This window comes from Chamaea fasciata, unplaced genomic scaffold, assembly GCF_029207755.1.
Source record: "Chamaea fasciata isolate MVZ Bird 193981 ecotype frontalis unplaced genomic scaffold, bChaFas1.0.hap1 SCAF_5, whole genome shotgun sequence".
Taxonomy (NCBI): domain Eukaryota; kingdom Metazoa; phylum Chordata; class Aves; order Passeriformes; family Sylviidae; genus Chamaea; species Chamaea fasciata.
Window position 1 is genome coordinate 31,352,899 of NW_027094090.1, and position 21,157 is coordinate 31,374,055.

At 39.8% G+C, this 21,157-nt stretch overlaps 1 protein-coding gene across 1 annotated transcript in view; it reads right to left on the minus strand.

Moving 5' to 3' along the window:
* LRIG3 (leucine rich repeats and immunoglobulin like domains 3) overlaps positions 1 to 17,566 on the minus strand; it is a 40,976-nt gene extending 23,410 nt beyond the window's left edge. The window contains exons 1-3 of the mRNA XM_066183148.1: positions 17,379 to 17,566; positions 10,588 to 10,659; positions 10,285 to 10,359 (exon numbers count right to left, since the gene is read on the minus strand). Coding sequence (XP_066039245.1) covers positions 10,285 to 10,359; positions 10,588 to 10,659; positions 17,379 to 17,566 — 335 coding nt within the window. The remainder of the gene's footprint in view (positions 1 to 10,284; positions 10,360 to 10,587; positions 10,660 to 17,378) is intronic.
* Between the last annotated feature and the right edge of the window lie 3,591 nt (positions 17,567 to 21,157).

Below are 21,157 nucleotides of genomic sequence, written 5' to 3' on the forward strand. Positions count from 1 at the left end.
CAACTTTATTTAAAATGAGAAAGTTTAATTTGTTTTTTCTTCATAATCATTGCTTAAGCAAATTGAAAAAAAAAAATATACCACCTTCCTCATAACTGCCAAATCACCATCAAAATCAGTCAAGAAGGACATGCTGAAAACACAAGCTTAACTGTCAAGACAGAACCAAAGAGTACACATGTGGGCACAGTGACAGAAGTTTCTTCACTGAGAGGAAAATCTTTCTTGGGACATGCTACTATTGCTGTGTTCAGACAAAAGGAGCTGCATACACCCCGCTGGTTTAATTTCACCTTCACCAAGACCTTTGAGGGAGATGAGAAAAACAGAGAACCCCTGCAACAACAAAACCAGCACATCAAATTCTCCCAGAAACAAACCTGCAGCAATTTGGTAACAATTTCTTCATGTGGAAGGAACAACAACATGCTGCAGCTTCCTTACAACTTCTGTTACAGCTAAAGCAGCAGGAGCACCAAGGAATGCAGATAAACCCACCAAAAAATACCTACATGAATTTGAACGTGCCTTTTGCAATTTTAGTGCCTACACCCTGACTTTCAGCAAGTAACTCCACAAACCAACGACCACGAGTGCATACAGACTGACTGAACAACTTTTACATAAGCCTGTGTGAATACCAGCTTAAGAGAGAATGCCAGTTTTTCATTATGGGTATTAGAAACCTTAGCTTTCCCTCTCAACATTTATGACTTTAAACACAGCAGTAGACCAGAAATCCTGTAACAGCCCTCTCAATCCTGATCTTAAGACTCATTCTATAGAATCAGCTACCATGTATCTGACCTAATGACTTGTACTTTCCTTACTCTGGGGAAAGACAAAGCAGGTCAAAAACTTCTCTATCCATTTTGTTGACCATCTAGTTAATGCCTTTCAGATATAACAGCTCTTAAGTGCTGAAACATTTCCCCCCCTCCCCCGCTCAGTTTTTAAAGATCTGAGATAGTCATACTGTCTCTGGATAAAGACTGTCAGTATGAAATGTTTTCTACCTAAGGAAACTATCCATGTAAGCTTCCTAAGTTGTTACTCCTCATGCACACTGTACCATGGAAAATCCAAGGCAGGAACAGATTAGTACCTGAAGTCCTATCTTTTGTTTCTCTTTGAAATCTCAGCACAAAAAAACCACTCCTGCACTTCGAGCATAACTTCTTCTTCCAGCTATATCCTGATCTGCAGTGTTTTGAAAACTTCTTAGTTGGATCACCCTCCTATCCTGACAAGGAGTACGTGTAGGAGCCTGGAGGTAGAGCAACCTGGTAAGAAACAAGTTGTGTAGAAAGACAACTTTGGAGAAGAGTCCATGAAGCTTGTTCTGCATAACTGTTTGATGTAAAGTAACTATCTTAACATATGTGTATATCTGGACTAATACAGCACCACCTCTCCCTCAACTAAACCCTGAGGGGCAGAATAATCTGAATCACAAACAGGCAAATGAAACCACAGTGGAATCTCCTGCTGGAAAACAAGAGGACACATAAAGAAGGGGGGGGGGGGGGGGAAGTGTTCTGCTAGGACTAGATGTATCTTTCTGACCAGTACTGAGGCCAAAACCCAGAGATTAATGGACGCCTAGTCTGACCAGATTAGAGCTCTTTTGGAGGCAGCCACATCAGAGCCCTTGCAAAACCAACACGACCGTCCACATCTGAACACATTCTGGATGGTCTCCATTGTGTCCCACTACAACCCACAGCCTCCTTTTAAATTTTCAGGTTTTTCACCTGTTTTTCCCATCACTCACCAGCTGACATCATATTCATATAGCTGGCATATTCTTTCTTGCACTCCCTCCCCTCCCAAACTCCTTTGGGAGCAATGATGTAAACATACTGTGTGGAAGAAAATTGAAGCAAAACCAAATTTTATTAAATACAAGGGATTAAGACTGCAACTGGAAGTGCTGGAAGATACATAACTTGTGGCTTTTAGGATAAGACGGGACAAACTTTAAGGAACCCTTATCAGAAGAGCCTCAGTAACTACTACTTCAAGAAGTGCAAAAATGTTCTTTTTTTCTTCAATTTCTACTCATTTGAATACTGAGCCATATTGTAATGAACAATTACATCATTTAAAATACTGAAATTGCAGTTTTAAACTGAACCCTTACGAAAAAATCAGCCTCTGATACGAATGGGACTACATGCTCTTCTCATCATTAAGACACCTAACTGGACTGAAATAAGAAAGTCTGGGTTGTTGATGTTTTTGTTTTGTTTTGTTTTTGTTTTTAAATATTTGCAAGCTATAGAAGTATTACAAGTGAAACCACTTTTCTCCAAGACAAAGCCAGCAGAAATAAACCCCAGATTCTGGCTCACTTCCAGTTCTACTGGCAGGCTTACAAGTCTGATGCCTCTCTTTCACACACAAGCTTCTCGTCTTCCTTGAGGCAAGTCGTTGTTCCTTCTTTTGAAGGTCTCCTTCACTCACTCCATGATCCATGCCTCTCATTCCTCTTTCAAGACAGATGTCAGAAAGAATCTGTTTCTATATTTTGTGATTTTTATGGTATACAGGCATAAAACAGAAAATGAAAACTCAGAACTCTGTAGGCTACTCCTACCCTGTTCAAAACTTGAAACCAAAGGTTTATTGATTCCCAAATCAAACATAAACTGGGAAAGGGGAAAGAGAAAGATGCAGACTGAAACAACTCTGTGATCAGATATGTTTCTATCATCAAAAAAGAAGAAAGAGAAAAATCCAAACTTAAAAACACATAACAATTCTCTTCTGATTCTAGTCATACTACCAACAGGCGACTAATTAAGCTTTCTTTCCAAACTCTCTTCTTAATACCCTGATGTCTGTTTCGAATTCAGTTTTCTGGCTTTTCCAAAATAATCACAAGTTACTTAGCATGTGATAGGCAAGTGAATGCGTAAGTTCATCCGTTTATTTTAACAACTATAAACACAGGCAATGCAAGCATAACTAGTTTGGCAAGAGCTTTGGGAGGAATAATAGCCCATTGCAGATGTGGTGAGCTGTGTGACAGTTAGTTAATCCTAAAATCTTGGAAAATTTTAAATATGACTAAGATAAACCCAAATAGTGCCCTCCAGTATTATAAATCATCTTTCTAATCTAATGTATAGAGTTCCTAAGTAAAAACACCTATTCTTTGTTACAGGGCAACCCTCCCTTTTAGAGGGTGCAGACCAAAGTCTAGGCAGTTTAGACTGCACACTCTTCTAGATGTACCCTTAACTTCAATCATTAATACAAGGTAAGGAATGTTCTCCCATCCACTTCTCTTTCACTCAAGGCACAAGTGATTTCACTGCTCTATTGCAATCAGCACCACCAATTCTCTAAAACATAATCCAAACACTTATGCCTGACCTCTCAATTTCATTCTCACTTCTCTCATTTTCCGTATCAAATGCCCTGCGCCTCTGTAAAATTCCTACCACTCTTCCATTCTGTCACATCAGAACAGCGTTCTCTATTTTTGTAGTCCACTACTATTCTTTTTAATTCACCTTTTCCTATACCACTATGATCAGAAAATCATGACAGATTTATCCACGGCAAATAGCTCATAAAATTTGCATTGTTTTCTATTCTCATTGCAAAAGCATTAATCTAGGCTCTCACTCCTTATATTTTTGCTACAACAAACTCTGGGTTTCTATGTACTTCTCTTTCCCATCATTCAGCCTAACTTGCTGCCATAAAAATTGAGTTTCCACGTCTGTAAGTCTGACTAAGTCAGGTTTCTTTAAAAACTCATTCACTTACTTCCTCTTAAGTCTCCACACCAAATGTCAAAAACTGCAAGAACTAATTCCTGTAAGTTCCTCACTCTAAAACTTCAGACCAAGTCACACATGGTTTACTACCAGTCTCAGTTTTGGGATACTCTCCAAGTAGCGTTACGCCTGAAGCCTGGCCTGGCATTTCTCTATCCTTTCTTTCAATCCTTCTTCAAAACAAACTCTTCCAGGCAGCATCCAAATCTTAATCCTTCCCATAATAAAGTGGTAGCTGAAGAGATGACAAGGACGTAAAATATTTGACCAACATTTTCTTCATACTGGGATCCAGACTTCAGTTTAGTATGCTAGCTTTATAAACAAACAATACCACTTTCTCTGGCAAGCACAGAAGGGAAAGGAATCCACTCCTACTGAATGTAAGCTTTCATTTTCAGGATTTTCATCTAAACATCTTTCTTATGACTGCAGCTTTCTAACTACATACCGAGACAGTGTTCTCCTGGATTTTACACACAGTTTTCACTCCCAGACCACTGTGAGATGACAAAGAGGAGACCTCACACCCTCTCTTCTGTCTTTACTGAGGGCCCTTCACAGGGGTTTAAGTTTCTGCCACAAAGTGCAAACTATCACTCTTATTACCAAACTGTCAGCTGGGACAAATCCAGGATTTATTCTGAGTGTTTGCTTCAATTCGTTGAATTTTATTTCTCAATATGACTATCTGAAGCCTAATCCAGGATGGCCATTATCACATAACATACACAACTACACTTTTCCAGTTTTTAAACAGAAAGGGATACACAATGCTTAAAAAAAAAAAAAAAAAAATCCCTTCTCAATAGTAGAAGGGGTGCTTTTCTTCAGTAACTATATTTGTGCATAAAGTAAGATAAGTAATCAAGCTAATTTTGTAGTGGCTGATCAGAAAGCTAAATTTAAAGTTGAAGTAGTTTTTCTTACTGCGAAAATTTATGACCTCTGCAGTCACACCTAGGACTGGCTGCTTTACTGTTCTTTTGTCCTGTTTTTATCTCCTGACCTTTTCTGATAGTGCTTTTTGTTCATTTACCATTTTAAACATCCAGGATATAAGACACATCTTCAAAGTCAGTGAATTTAAACTCAGCACATATTGACAGAAAGACATTACAAACCAAAGGCTGTAGAAAACCTTCAGAGAAGTGGCTCATGGATTCTGTTCATCATTTAATAAACATGGTCACATTTCAAAAAACTGCCTGAATTTTTGCAGCACTTTTAACTATCTCAGAACTCAAAAGTGAACAAGTCCCTGCCTTAAAAGCTTCCTGTACAGAGAGAGTTGGAGGATTCCCCCAGCAGAGCACAGATAAACTTCTACCATGTCTCATTTTCATTATGTCTCTTATAAACACAAGATTTCACATTCTAAAAAAAAAAGTGAAGCGGGAACCTAATATAAAACACACATTAATGTAAGACTTGAAAAACATTCCAGAACTATGAATCATTCATGCACCCTTTAACTTTCACACCACAACTTTTGCATTTTCCTCTCTGGCTTTACTAAGACCAAGTATTTGTTTGCATTCTAGACTAATATGATCACTCCTTACAACATAAGAATTTGTATCACCTGCACCATATGCTATAGTGCCTTTAAATTCAATATCTCCTATTCAATAAAACGTAAAATTACAAGTTTATTTAAAACACTCAATTCTTGAAGACTAGTCTAATGTTAGAATTTCACCTTGTGTACTAAAGCTTTGGGTGTGTACAGCTTTCTAGTTCCTAATGACTGCAAGCAGATTACCAGGGAACATATCCTGGACGTGGGTAATGAGAAACATGGGGGTTTTAATATTAGTTGTACACATATATTTTGATAAGAACAATAAATTCTAGTTGGAGAAGCAGGATACTTCAGTACTCAAAGCTACCTTCCATTTTTCACAATACTCAAGGATACAGAGTACTGATAATGTTGGAGAGTGTCTACAACTACATGTATTTTAAAATTCTGCAAGTAAAAGCAGCGTGGGTTTCTTATTTAAACTCTATATCCTTAAACAAAATTTTAAACAGCATTGCTGAATTTGCAAATCAGGGTCCCTTCCTTACAAAATACTAGTAACATTAAAAGTAGTTAACATTTTCAGACGAGTTTTAAAGTAAAACCCTTATGCAAATAGTAGTTGGTAGGTAAAGACCAAGCAGGACTTCTAGACAAGGCTATGGTACTTACACTATTTGGTTACAAGCTACTTCTGGATTTTTACCCTAGACCCAAAACTACAACTGTGATAGACCTAAAAGGCAGTATTAGTTTTCTTCTTGTGTCAAAATCACTGGTTTAGGAAGATTTGTAGGATAGATAGGACAGAACTGGTACATCTTGGATAAACAATGTCATTAGAATGGAAACAATATTCAAGACTTTCACGTGTTCTTCTGGAATAAGGGCATTAGTGCCCATTTTTGTACCTGAAACAAAAGCAATCCACCTATCTTAGAGTAAAAATAAACTCGTTTTTCTCCAAGAAACGAGAGATTTTCTACTACAACCACTTAAAGCAATTCCCCATTAATTTAGCTGTTTTTACATTTATTTCAGGAATGCAAACTAGAAAACTTCTAACATACTTTACTTCCAGGGATAGATAAATACACCTACATTACTGTGTGTGGTGTCTGCACATGATAAATCCGTGGTAAGCAGCAGTTAAATACAATACTCTCCTCAAAAGCTTATGTTGCCAGCACATGGGGGACCTGACCTCCTGGCTAGGGCTATTGTGCTATCTCTGGCAAATACTTGAACTTCCCTCTTCCTGCCTTAATATACTGGTCTCTTCATGCCTTCTCTCATAGAAGGTCTATAAAAGGGCTCGGTGGCTGTGCAAAATGAACACCTTGCAATTTAATTTTCAGAGACTTGACCTAAGCCTCCTGACCAGATATAGCCCAAACTACCACCCATGTAGCTCAACTTAATATCCAGATTCTCAGGAGGCTCACAAGCTCTCCTATGACATGTAACAAGACGCATACTCATCACATGAATAAAATCATAGATACATCTCCAGCCATGTAATAAGAGTGTGCCTGAATATCCATGTACACTCACTCCTTCACACTGACACCCCCCGCAGGGTGGTGGTGGGGGGGTGGTGCCTGCCTGATACTTTTCATTCCCAAGATGTTCAACCCTCGACTGGCATTGGTAAAAACAAAACGTTAGCACTGTTGTTTCACATTAGACAGACTGGGACCATCTCCTGCTCTGGGTATGTTTATTCTGAATAATTAACTAGTATGTAAATATCTCATTTAGATAAAATATCAACTAGATAGCTAGACATGAGGTAGCTCCAGAAATGGAAACTGGACTAACATGATAATCCACCCATGCTTGTTTATATTCTTCAAAGAATTCAGACATACTTGGCTGAATGGGGATACCTGCAGTGTTATTGGAGACATACCAGCAGTGTAATTTCCTCTGCAGGGCAAGAAAATTCTTTCAGAACAGGTAAAATTCTACGGTTCCCCAGCTCCGTGAGAGTTCTTAACAAGTGAAAGAAAAAAATTTTGTGATAGAGCTTCTTCAACAAAGAAGATACTGGCAAGAAAAGAGGTTATCACTTCTATAGCATTCCCTGAATATTCCTTGGAAAAAAACACCTGGTTTTTCAACTGACAGTAATGAACCAACATATATGAATCTCCTAAGAAGTGTAATCAAATCAAGTTTCAGAACACTATCACCCTCTTTTCTGCTATTATTTGAAAGCCAGAACAAAGCCTCAACACAGTAACAGCGGTTTGCTTTGGAAAGGCTTCATAACCTCCTTTCTTACAGAAGTTTAGAATCCTGGAGAAAGTCATCAAACGTTTCTCTGAAGAGCAGTTCTAAAACTTATATTCTAATTGTTCCATATGTGTTCTTTTCGCATGACTTAAGATATATTAACTCAGTTTGATTCAATCCCTTCAAATAACATCCACCACAGAAAACCAAATGCAAGCATTTTTTCACTTCTAAAAAGAAGCATCATTAGATTGAGTATTTGTCCATTTATGCTACCACAATACTATGTGTATTTTTATGCCAAACAGCTGTATGTTTATTTCCCTTTATTTACACTGTTTCCTATTAAATTAAATGTAATATCTTTATATAAATAACATCTGATCAGTAAGAACAGGAGGCTCAGAGGAGACCTTATCACCGTCAAAACTACCCAAAAGGAGGTGGGGGGTTGGTCTCTTCTCTGAAGTAACAAGCAAAAGAACATGGCCTCAAGTAGTGCCAAGGAAAGTTTAGACGGATATTAGGAAAAATTTCATCATGGCAAAAGTTGTGAAGCATTGCAACAGGCTGCAAAGGGAAGGGATTAAGCCACCCTCGCTGGAGGTATTTACAGATGTGCATATGTGGCTTTTATGGACATGGTTTAGTGGTGACCTTGACAGTGCTGAGTTAATGGTTGGACTCAATGATCTTAAAGGTCTTTTCCAACTTAAACGGTTCTATGATTCTACTCTATGTTTTAAAGAAAAGCAGGGTCAAAGAGACAAGATGCTTCATTTTTAAGCAATACAATATCACTCTAATTTTATGTTTTATGTTCATCTGTTTAGATACAGAACAAACAATTATCTTAACTGTAAAATAATTGTTTCTGCCATATTAAACTCCAGGAATCTCTGCTGTAGTCGTAGAATAGGTATTAAATTTCAGCTGTAGCAGAGTCACATTCAGTAATCTCCTTATCCACACACAGAATTAGAAGGAAAACAAGCTAACACCCAACCAGAGCAACTTTAACTGCATTAGTAGTGTGATAAAAGCTTTTAGAAAATACTTTTTTTTTTCTTTCAAGTGTTAGCATATACAGCGCATAGCACAGATCTAACTAAGATTTTTCCATGTTTGACCACACCCGAGTAAATGCCCCAAGCCAGGGACCTAAGGCTATGAAACAAACAATTCAACAGTGACTGATAATCATTTATTCTCTCAAAGGAATGCCAAGATTTTTTCACAGCTGCAAAGGAATGGTTTTAGATTCCTCTAAACTTTTTGAGCTCCCATGAGAAGGAGAAATGCTAAGAATTCAGAAGTAAAGCAAGACGATATAAACCTCTTTATTATGCTAATATTTCTAGCCTTGTAGTAAAAAGGACATTAGCAAGGTGGTTATATATATAAATATATATATAAAATATATATATATATAATCTTTAGCTCAATTAGATGCTTAAACTACAGAATGCTATGCCAGTGTAAAAGTAATGCCAGTGCTACTGCAAAATAAAAGATCTGCTTAAATTCAACAATTATTTGTCAGACACCATCTGCTTTTTCCTTCATTCTTTCCTGATTTTGATCTGCAAGAAACCACATCAGTATCAAATGTCACTTAGTTCTTATTCAAACAGTGCAGCCCAGACACAGCGGCTGCACCAGCTGACTTGGCTGACCTAGGCCTAGAGTAACAACAAACCCCTATAAATCACCAGATGTAAGCAATTGAATAGTGATCAATTTAATTAACTGAACAGCTTTCCAAAGTTTATTGTATAGCTTTAACCCTTCAGGACTCTTCAAGAAAGGTAACTTGCAATTTGTATTCAAGGACAGGATTTGGCCAGAGGGCTACATATTAATAGCTTTACACACTTTAGATTCCCATTGATAAAACGAAAACCCCACATGTGAAAACCAGGTCTTTTCTTTTTTGCTAACTAACAGTAACTACTTTTCCACACTCTACTTCCAACAGTTTATCAAAACTAAATCACAGACAAAAAAAATCCAATAAATTTATTGTTAAAACATCAGGAGTAAAATTTCCTTTAAAATCAACTTTTTTGGTTATGGGCCTGATATGCATTTTACAACTTTATACTCAGATTACAAATGAACACCAAGTAACCTACTCATTTCTTTCATGAAAAGCAATGAACACGGACACAATAATGTTACAATTTTATGTAAAAACTGCAGTCATAAAAAAATGTGCCACACATTAAAACAGACTCAGAAAATGTTTCAAGACATTGGCAAAACATCTTCTAACCTAGATACTTGCTCTGAAGCTGCACCTCGAGGGGATTTCCCTGTATTGCCCAGTGAAATTAATGGAATTCTGTCATGACTTAACACATCAGGATTTCAGCCAAGATGCATAACAACAGTGTAAGTCTTGTTCTCAAGACAGCACTGTACAAGTTTTTTGCAACATTTACGGATGCTTGTACAGTGCCTAGCACAACAGGACTGAGGCTTCTGGGCACTACCACAATATAAATTAATTCTAATGCAGTCTTTGTATCTGGGAAGCACAAAAACTACAAGGATTAAGCTCAATTATACACATTTTAAAGAACTACTAAATAATATGACATAATCAACTTCCTAACCACAAGCTGCTCTATTTCCAATTATTTTACTTTAATCTCTGTAATGCACACATTTCCATGAACCCTGTAGAGTTAGTTCCACTAACCAGGGACAAGAGTAAGATCTACTTACAAAGACAGAAGAGTTATATTTGCTGAGACTGGTCCCAGATCTGGAATGATCTCCAGTTCATTGTTGTTCAACTTCCTATTAATATTACAAAAGGGAGAGTTAGCTTTGATGTTAGCACCTCAAAATTAAAAAATAATTCCAGTTTCACTTAATGTAAAATATCAGAACAGCAAGTATCTTTGTTGTTCAAGCAATCATCCCTAGAGAAATAACTATACAATTAGCATACACAAACATAGGTTGGGTACTTTTGGTTGGAGTTTATGTTTCAGTATGTTTTTTAATTAAAACAAATTAACTTACACTTCCAGAAGACTATGAAGGTGATCCAAGATACTGGTCTTGATTGAAGATAATTTGTTGTAACTTAAGTCCCTATGAGGTTACAAAAATAAACACCCTGTCAGTTTTGCCATACAATATCAGGTAAAGCAGCACAATTTCAATCCAAATTATGTTCTCACTTGTCTCAAAGTACATAAAAAGATTTTTTTATGTTAATAAAATTAGAATAGAAACTCATTTGCCTATACAAGGTATAAATACACAAATATAAATGCAAATATCACTGCTAGAAGTGTCAAAGAAATTCCTAGTATCTCTGAACAATACAGAACTGTTTACTGGAATGTACACAGGACCCATGGAAAAAATCTTATGATTTTGTCTCAGATACATCAAGAACCCCTCTCCCACATTTCCTCACAACAGAAGATATGGCTGTAACAACCTCTTGGTTACTTTAACAAGGAAAATTCAAAAAACAATAATCATTGCAGTCTCATTCCTTGGGTTAATCATATTTCAGTCTTCTCACCCACGTCTCAAAACCAATCCATAGCTCCCAAATACACAATGAGGACTGCCCATAAATCGCACTTGTATTTTCATGCTTCCACAAAATTCAGGACATCATCCCCACATAAGCAAATTTAATGGAGATCTTAAGAAACAGCAGAAGAAAACAGACATAGCAAGGACTAAATCTGAGTTTGAAGATGTCCGTTACTAGTGATATTAATACCACACTAAATTACACTTGAAGAAGTAGCTCGACCATTTAGCTTGTGCCATGTTGAAGATCCCCACTACATACTGATGCAATATAAGCAATCCTTACACCTTTGTAGCATTTGCTACTAAACAAGCTAGATACTAAAAATGCAACACTTCTTGTTGACCACAAGAAATACTTTTCCTTACAGTGCCATGCATCTTTACTCGAGCACTTGACACCATACAAGAGTCCTAAGAAATTTTTGCTGTGGCCTCATAAGTACTGGAAACATAACAGAAATAAGAGTGACTACAAGGTAAAAGACAGAAAAACTAATTGCAGGAACTCAAATTAGCACGTCTCTGAACCTCTGCACAAGTAGTACAGACTCACAACTCACCTTGTAACCGTGACTAGCTCTGTTGAAGGCCCCCCCTTTCCAGCTACTCAGCCACCAAAAGATGCACTTTGTTCCCCCACTACAGATTACCTCTACCTCACCAGCATCAATCCAGCCATCTGCAAGCATTTTTTCCAAGTTAAAACACTACATCTATCCAACACAGCTAACAAAAACAGTATTATTTTTAATGAGTTCTTAAATCCACTTCAGTGAGTGTTTGTAATGCAGACATAAAAAGAAATTAGGAAGCACACCTCAGCAGTAAGCAGCTGTTGCATCAAGTGAAGAGTGCTTCAGAGTCCAGAGAACTCCAGTTTCCCTGCACCCATGACTCCACATCCTCAGACACAGGTGTAATGTTAAAACCCAGTCAGGCATCTAGGTTTCCTCAACAGAACATGTGGAGAGTAAAACTCTGTTTTGAATTCTCCCAACTGACTCCTTCAATGGTGCCAGAACAGTTTCATTGTCACTTCTGTCCTCTCCCGCAGTTGGCAGTTTAAAAAACCCCAGTAACAATAAAAATTCGGTATAAAAAATAATCCCATGCACGTATGGGTATTATGAAGGGTACCACCAGTACTTGGCTGTAAGGTGTGCTCTGAGCCAGCTAACTGGACCAGGCCCAGCAGGCTGCTGCGCTGTGGCACCAGAGCCTGGCTCAGGGCCACAGGCAGGGAAAAGAGATGTGCTCCATTTCCCAAGCCGGGGCTGCACAGGAGTGTGCACACAGGGCACAGCTGTAGGCGTGGATGGCATTTTCCAGAACAAAAGAAGCAGGCTGAGTGCTGGGGGAGAGCCACCTACAGAAGGGGAACGTACTCCACCACCTTCAGGTGGCCACAGAGGAGACGTTTTCAGAGACTCAGCTCTGGACTCAAGCACCTAATATATATCTGTGCCTTCTTTCAGGTGTCTAAACCCCTACAGATTTTCCTCTTAATGATGGAAAACCAATATAGTGTCAATGTTTACAAAAGCCCACTAATTTTCGTTTCACCATTATGATTTTGAGTTCTCCTGTATATTAGGTTAACCACACTAAAGTTAGAGGACTCTATCTTTCACTGCTTACAAATTTAGTGCAAACATTCTCCTGGCCATAGACTGGAGAAAAATCCCTTTGTTTAACATCTGAAGGTATTAGCTGCACAGATTTGAAATTCTCACACTGCATTCTGAAGTGCAAATACTGAAAAAGTATGTTGCTACAAAAATCCAGACAGAAATCTGACTTGGTTCTTAAAGGCAGAGTAGAGACAGTTTTTGCCCTTAAAGTTACTTCAATATTTGGCTTTAGTCTGTAGGGATTATAAGAACTATGCAAATAAACAGCCAAAATTCAGTTAAGTTATGGCTGTTAGTGCCTAACATGTTAGTGTTCTTCACGCATCAGACAGGACTTAGGAATCAGTAATTATTTCAACAAAGAGCTTTCAACATTAGTGCTAAAAACCTGCATTTCTTCATTTCACCTAAAAACTCTGCAAAAGGTTTATTTAAGGCATGTTTGCCTAAAGGACCTACCAGACAGTAACAGACGTGAGTAGATTTGTTCTGCTGGAGTTATAACATGTTAAAAAAAAAAAAAAATCTGGCAGAGTCCTTAAACTATAAAAATCCTGCAATTACAACCACTGCTGTGCATGATCACCACACTGGAGCCAGACACTTTCACTCATAGCTCAAGCTCACATCCATCTGGAGTCTATCAAGGCAACCCTGAGTGTAACTAACACTAGGTTTCAAACTACTTTTTTTGTGTGTTTGTTTTTTAACACTAAAGATACATTCACATTTTCCAAGTCGCACCTACTTTAAAAAATACATACATAAAAATTTCTTATGCCTGGTTTACTTACAGCAGGTTGTCAAATACAAGATGGAAAAAAAACCCAAAGCAAAAAAACAACAAAAAATGCCCAACCCTTCAGACAATACTGAATTGCCTGTTTCATACAGACTATATGCTTGTCTACCAATAGTTGCATAAAATACGTATAAAAATTTTTTATTAAACATTACTTCAGTACTACTGGCATAGAAAACTTCAGGAAAAAAAGCCTTGCAAGTTACATTTTAAGTTCAATCAGAGTAGTTGGAAATTAATCAAGAGTTAAAATATTTGCCTTTTACTAAAAATCTAAGTGAAGCTTAAGCCTGTAGAAGTTTCTCACACTTATAAGCACTGGATTGGCACCAGTTTTAGAAATATAAATATCTATCATCCCAGTTGCAAAGCTACACGTTGATTTCAGTCCAATGCATTTCTCAACATACCTTAAAACAAGTATGAAGAAGAAGAAAATTAAACTCTATTTTTCCTTCAAAGAAATGGAACTGACATTGTTCAAACATTATTACTATGTGTTTTCCATTTCTGAATTTTCCTTCGATGTTAAAAACAAATTACAAGGGGGGAGAAAATTCCCTGTTATTACTTTTGCTACTAAAATTTCAAATGTCATAGAAGATTGAACAGAACACACTCTGAAAAATCAAAAACCAGATACATATTAAGAAATTCTTTATCGTAATAGTAAGCATATATACCTATTCTCCACCTCACATTTCTAATAGAAGTGATTGGACACTTAGGTAGAATTCCCTCCACTTGAGAAAGCATGCCCATCGTTTTTACCCTCTAAGAACCTGTTCTATGAAACAAACTAATTTCTATGTTCCATTATGTTTTATGACCATCTTCTGTAACTCACAAGTTTCAGCACTAGCTGAAACATAACTCTGAACATCAATGTTCGTGTGATTAAAAACTGAAAGGAAGCCTACTGCATAGAGGGAGAAGGCAAGTGCTTCTTCACACATTTTATAGATCTAACTTCTAGACTCTAACTTAATTTACAACACTTAGTCACAATTATCATCTTCTACCTTAGAGAACTCAGAAACCTGAGCCCCAAGTCAAATTTTAAAATGCAAATCCAGCAACAGTTCCTTAATCAGTCCCACTGGGGCCTATAGAGCTGCTAATTCAGCAGAAATCAGCAGAGCTGAAAAACAAAAAGCCAGGCTGTAGCTGTTTTAAGACACTGATCCAAAGTGACTCATAAATCAGCTTGCTATGTTCAAGCTTTAGTCTGGAAAATATTGAAAAACAGCTGTGAAAACCATACAGCTTTTTTTTTTCTGGCAATTCTGGTAGAGAACTAGAGGATTTATAAAATGTAAATACTAAAGATGTAATACAAACACAAGTGAAAATCATTTTTCATACTTTCCCTTCTGCCCCACCAATAGTTTTAGCATTCCTGAGTGAACCTGGCCAAGGCTACTGCAGTGCCAGTGGGAGTTTGCACACATGGAGAATGCTGGCCAATGCTCAACACTCTTCCTCCTCCTCCAGCTCTAATAACGCCACATTCTTGCTAGATCAGGATAGACATCCTGAAATTAAATGAAAATCCAACTTCAAAACTATCTGTACACAAAGCCATTATAAATGTTTATCAGTTTTCAGCAGACTGTTACCTCTCATGAAGGCAAGCTAATAGAAGAAGGTATTTTTGGCTAAAAATCACAGTGAAGCTGGCAATTATAGCCTGTTTACGCTCCACTTTGTGAAGCCACTTCCACACAAAGCAGTAGACTCCCACCTGCCACCAAGAAGGGGATATAACTCAGGTTCATTGTTTTCCGACTCTTTCTCCATTCTGAGGTCACTCTCAGAATCTTATTTCAGCAGGGAATTTGAACAAAAAAAGGCATGAAAGAATGCAGCAAGAGTTTCAAAAACCTGCTCTCCATATGGGCTAGAACATATGGGCAAAGAAAGGTGTAAAGCTTAACATGGACCTAGACCTTCTCAAGCTGAAGAGCATTCACTCTCCTGCTTGAGGGTCTTGCCTGCGTATGTTGAGAACGTGGTAAAAAAGCTGTTGTTTTCTCAAGAGAACTGGAAAGCCTGCCATTAAACTACCAGCCTTTGCTTATACTCACCATAGGGTTTCATGGAAAACATAGCAGATATAAAGCAATAAAATTCGTAAGCAGTCTTTTACAATTTGTAATGTGTAGTTTGTTGGAACAGTAATCCAGACTAGTCAAGCCTCTTTTCCGTATGTAAAGCTGAACGCGTTAATTATCAGCTTGCATAATCCCAGGTCCAAGTACCGGGGTAGCTGGAGGTAACAGACAATGCCACACTCTTCCTTGTTCTTATTAAGAGGAGAAGGAATAAAGAGCTGGGTACATCTAAGGCATTTGTCACAAACAAAAGAAATATTTACACAAAAGCGGCCAGACCACATGGTTTGGTGACACCTACAAAGATGTACTTCTGTGAGTTTAAAAGCAAGTGACACAGCTGTCCAATGAGTAATCACAGCAGGGTTTCTTACAACAGACCAAAGCTTATTTATACAAGCGGAACTTATTTTCTCACACTTTTAAAGGAATGTGAACTTACATAAGGGCAATTTACATTACCAAGGGAATTCTAATTAGAAAAATGTCCCTTGTGCTAACAAAAAAAAGTCCTGCAATGTGTTTTATTGTCTCTCGGGAACATAAGTGGAAAAGACAAATTTGGATTACTGCTAATGAAAAATGCTTTTTCAAGCAAGTCTAAAAAAATGAAAAGTTCTGTGACTTTCTCCTTCTGTTTTTGTTTACCACATCTGAATTTTAACAGCATTCACGTATGCTAAGCTAAGAAACTAAACTATAAACTTTACCTTATCAAAACAGTTCAAAAGAGGGATGGAATATAACAGAAAGCAAAACCAGTTGTTGAATGTTGACTGTAAAGCTGTAAAGAAGATCCAGTAGTAGATCCGTATGTTTCAACCACATAAGCAAAAAAAGTTTCTTTCTGCTCACACTTTTCCATAGCAGTCCTGGCAGCAGTCAGCTCCCAGAGCCATGCTTGTGTTCAGTTCCATATGGTGTCAATACTGCCATCCACATTTCATGAGTAAAGCAGCATGACCTCCAGACGAGGCAATTGAACAGAATTAGCCACAACTAATTGAAAGTCTTCCTGTTTACTTTAAAGCCCTTATCTCGATCTGCTTTGAAAATGTAATAGAAAATTAATACGACTAATATAGAAGATCTTTCAGTGACAAGCGATTAAAAACAAATGTGAGAAGTCCCTCGGCAATTTTTAAACATCTAGAAACCTAACCTAATTTATGCGTTTTCTATAAAAGTTTGTCACAGAAAGTAACTTTTCCTCAGCTAGCACTTGAGTTCGCGCTGCCCTAGGTTCGGCCACTGTGCGGCCGAGCGGGCCCACACCACTGCCAGCGCCAAAACTACCCAAGAATGAAGACCTGCGCGAAGAAAACCGATAGGAGCTTTCCCGGCACACCGATGAGCGTTAACGTGGTGATTACTGCACGTTGTCCAAGAAACGCAACAGAACTTTTTCCTCGCTCCCTCCGACACTGAGCAGCACTCCCGGGCCCATTTCAGCCGGGAGCGAAACTTATCGCTACCACCGTTCGGGGCCGCAGCCCGCCCCAAGGGACGCTGTCCCGCTGCGGCCGCCGGCGCCCCCGCCGCGCCCGCTGACAGCTCGGCCGCAGCCCCAGCGCCGGCCGCTCCCGCACCTCGCTGCCGCCACCGCACCGGCGCTCCCCTCAAAGCCCGCCCGTCCGCGGCCCCCGGGACAGAAGATGGCGGGCGGGCGGACGCGGGCCGGTGGCCCCAGCTCGCCACCCCGATACTCACAGCTGCACCGCCCCCCGCGGCAGCCGCTCGGGCAGCCGGCTCAACTCCAGGCGGCTGCAGGCGACGAGGTGCCCAGCACAGCGGCAGGGCGCGGGGCAGCGGGCGGCGGCGGGGCGGCCGCCCAGCAGCAGCGGCAGCAGGAGCAGCGCCGGGAGGACGGCGGGCGCCGTGCGGAGCCGGCGGAGCATGGCGGGCTCGGAGCCGCTGCCCGCGCTCCCGTCCTTGGCGTTTCCCCCACTGACAGAGCCCAGCGCGGCACGACCTCCTGCTTCTCAGCGCGGGTGGCGGCTGCCGCTCACGCCCCGGAGCGGTCGCTGACGGGGGGAAGCCGATGGGAGACGGGGGCGTAGAAAAAAGTAAAGACAAGAAAGCGGGAGGGAACCGCAGCGCCGCCAACCACTCCGCAAACTTTCCGCCACCTCAGCCCGCCTCCGCCCGGCCGGGGGAGCCCCGAGCACGGCCCGCCCCGCGGCAGCCCCCTCCCCGTGCCATGTGACGGCCGCGGCCGGGCCCCGAGGGGCTGGGGCGCGGGTGGGCCGTCATCGTGCCCCACTGCCGCCATGCCTTGGCGGTGCCACCCCGGAGCCCGGTCCCCCTCGGGCCGCAGCACATGGCCGGCCTCGCAGCACGGCGTCCGCTGCTATGGGATTTTGCATCCGTCCTTGGCCTCTCCATGGGCGGGCGGGAGCGGGCAGCGGGCCCTGTGTGCCCTGAGCGTCACCCACCACGCCCTGGCCGAGGTGAGAAGGCACGGGCAGCGCGGCCGTGCTCGCGCGGGTTTCCCTTTGCCAGCACACCAGGTAGCCTGTGTCGTGGTAATCCAGAAGCTGCTCCAGAGGCCTCAGCGGCTTCCCAGCCAAGCCTGGGGTCACTGGCATGTAAAAGGTGAGGTGAGGTTAACTCCTGCCTTCCGGGTCCTACATGGCTAGTCCAGACACCGTAATTAAGCCCATTATGTTCCCCACAGGATCCCGGCTCCAAAGGTTCAGGGGAGTGGGCAGGGCGTACAGATTCCACATCTCTGAGGTAATCGATGTAATTTAAGTCAATACCTATTGTTCAAGTTCCATATGTAAGCCCGAACTCTTCAACGGATTCAATCAGTGAAGGCATCACGCCCCCCTACTCTGCAGCAGCAGCCATCAAATTGCTCACGAGTACTGCTCTCCTTCCCACTTTTATATGTATACCTGAAAGGTGGCAGACGTCCTAGACCCTGTGAACCGGGACCCTCAAGAAGTTTGACAGCTCCAGTATCAAGATTTTTAAGGCTGAAACTTTGTCCCGGTTTTTATTGTTTCCATGTATAACTCATGATACAGGGATTTTGATTAAACAAAACTACTTTTTAGGTAGGAGTCATGAGTTTGCCAGCCAGACTGACAAGTCCTCAGTAACTACAAACATTCATGTGCCACTGACGCCATGACTGTTTCAGATGCATAGGGTGTGCAGAGCTGTGCAATGTTTTGTCAGCTTGTGCTCCACTCACCAGTGATGTTCCTTAAGGAAATTATCATGGGAAAACAAACAAATGCTGCAGGAACACACTTTTTTCTACATATATAAGCAAGCAAACAAGCAAAGGAACAAATTATAGGCTAGAAATTACTTACCATGTCTATACAAGCTATTATTTTTTTATTTAAAGTGAATGAAAACTGTCCTGGTACCATTGGCGTGTCAGTATTGCAGTTTTCTTTTCCAGTCTTCCTTTGAAAATCATTAGGGTGACATTAGATCAACAAAGCCTGTGAAACACTGAGCTGTTCTAAGCCAGCAGGACAGTGCTAGATTTGGATTTTTGAAGCTATCCATCATTAGTCTGTACGTGTTTCCATGGAATTCAGTGGGAAAGCTGCTCAAGTTCTAGCATTTGTTCAGCTGTCCAATTGTTTCACACTATAACATTGAGATACAAAGACACTTGAATATATTGTGTTTATATATAGGCAAGATATGCTATGCTTGCTAATTTTGCAGAGTAATCAAAAATTCAAGAGAAGGATCTTTATGTTGTTCCAGGTAATTATTATCTACAAAAATTAAAATAAATTTAAAGTAACTAAACTTTGTATTACAGTTCCAAGATTGCACAGCAAACAGCCTCACTTTTCTGGGAAAAATGAGCTTCTCTTATCTTGTGTTGGTAAGGGTGATGATTCACTAGTAGGTGGCAAAAGAGTCATTAAGCTGTCAGTTTTAACATCCAAGGAAAAGGAAAATTAGAAACAAAGCATTTTGAACTTAATTTATCATAGCAGTCAATAATATATATGGTGCATATGTGAACTATGGAACGAGAGAATCTGAGAAACAAAAGCAGGAAAAAAAAAGAGATGGAAAGGGCAGGAACTTCTGGTTTTGTAATTTTGAAAACCACTCATGCAGTCAGGGAGTACTGTGTCCTTAGAAAAACCTAATGCATATTTAGTACTAGTAATATATGAGGCTGTTTTAAGTTAAGCAAGGTAAATCCATTCAGAAAATTAGTTCATTTGTCTTTGCAGCTTCTTTTCTCAAAATAATATTATGAATCCTACAATGCTTACATATACTTATATGTATGTGTACTTCATAATCCCATGACAGAAACTCTTCCTTCCCACAGGGAGATTTGCTGTCTCCAGAAGTCTCAGGGACTGATTCTGAACTTCATACGAGCATTGCAAGCTCTGGCAACCCTCAGTTCCCAGGAGTCTCTTCATCATTGGTTTTAGTTTGAGTGTGCACTGTGACTGTAAATAGAAATAGAAATAGAAATAGAAATAGAAATAGAAATAGAAATAGAAATAGAAATAGAAATAGAAATAGAAATAGAAATAGAAATAGAAATAGAAGTCCCTCCTTCACAAGTTTGGCTGGACTATATCTTAGAAGCTTAAAAGTAAGCTTATACCAAAGCAAGAGGTCTCCCATTTGTCTACCCTGTTATCTCCCCATGTAGCAAGGAACTTCTGGTAACCGTTCTTTGGCATTGGCCTTAGCATAACTGCAGATTCACCAGGATTAGAGTACTGATTTGACTGATTAAAACCCCTCAAAAATAATAACACCACACACACACACACACACACACACAAACACAAATTCTAAGTTGGAACAATTTCCTTATCCAATTTTCCATATGGCTGCACAAGGAAGAGACTTTACTCGTGGTTATGCAAAGGCAGGTCCTTTCCATGACAGCCTGAATACAGGTCAGCCTGACAGAATGATGTTGAGGAGGGGGAAGCATGGCTACAGAGAAAAATTCTTGTAAAACTAGACCCCTCAAGCTCTCTCTTTACCTAACGAGATTAGTTTCCTCCACAACAGTACCAAGAATAATCCAGTGGATGAGTTGGGAGTGGAGGACAGGGGATTTTGTAGTGAGATACAACCCACTGTTTTGGATGTTATGGCTTGATTTTAATGGTATCATATTCAGTCTCTGATTATTTTAAATCAGATAAACACAGGTATACAGATTCAAGTCCAAACAAATGTTGTTTAAAATATGTATTCACTTCAGGCAAAAGATACACCCAGAAGCTGTCTAAGTATGATTTTTTTGCATATCATTAATGCACTGAAATCAGGCTCTGCTTTCAAATAATCCAGTTCCAGAAGAGGTCAACCCTAAATCAGACTGGGTTTAGCAGATTATTTAAAATAATTTACTTCTTGCTAAATTAAGCAAAACTAAATTAAGGTACTAATTTTCTGTTCTGAATTCAAATTAGAACACCTTTTATAACATTAGTAAGAGTTCAGTTTACATAATTACAGGTTTTTTA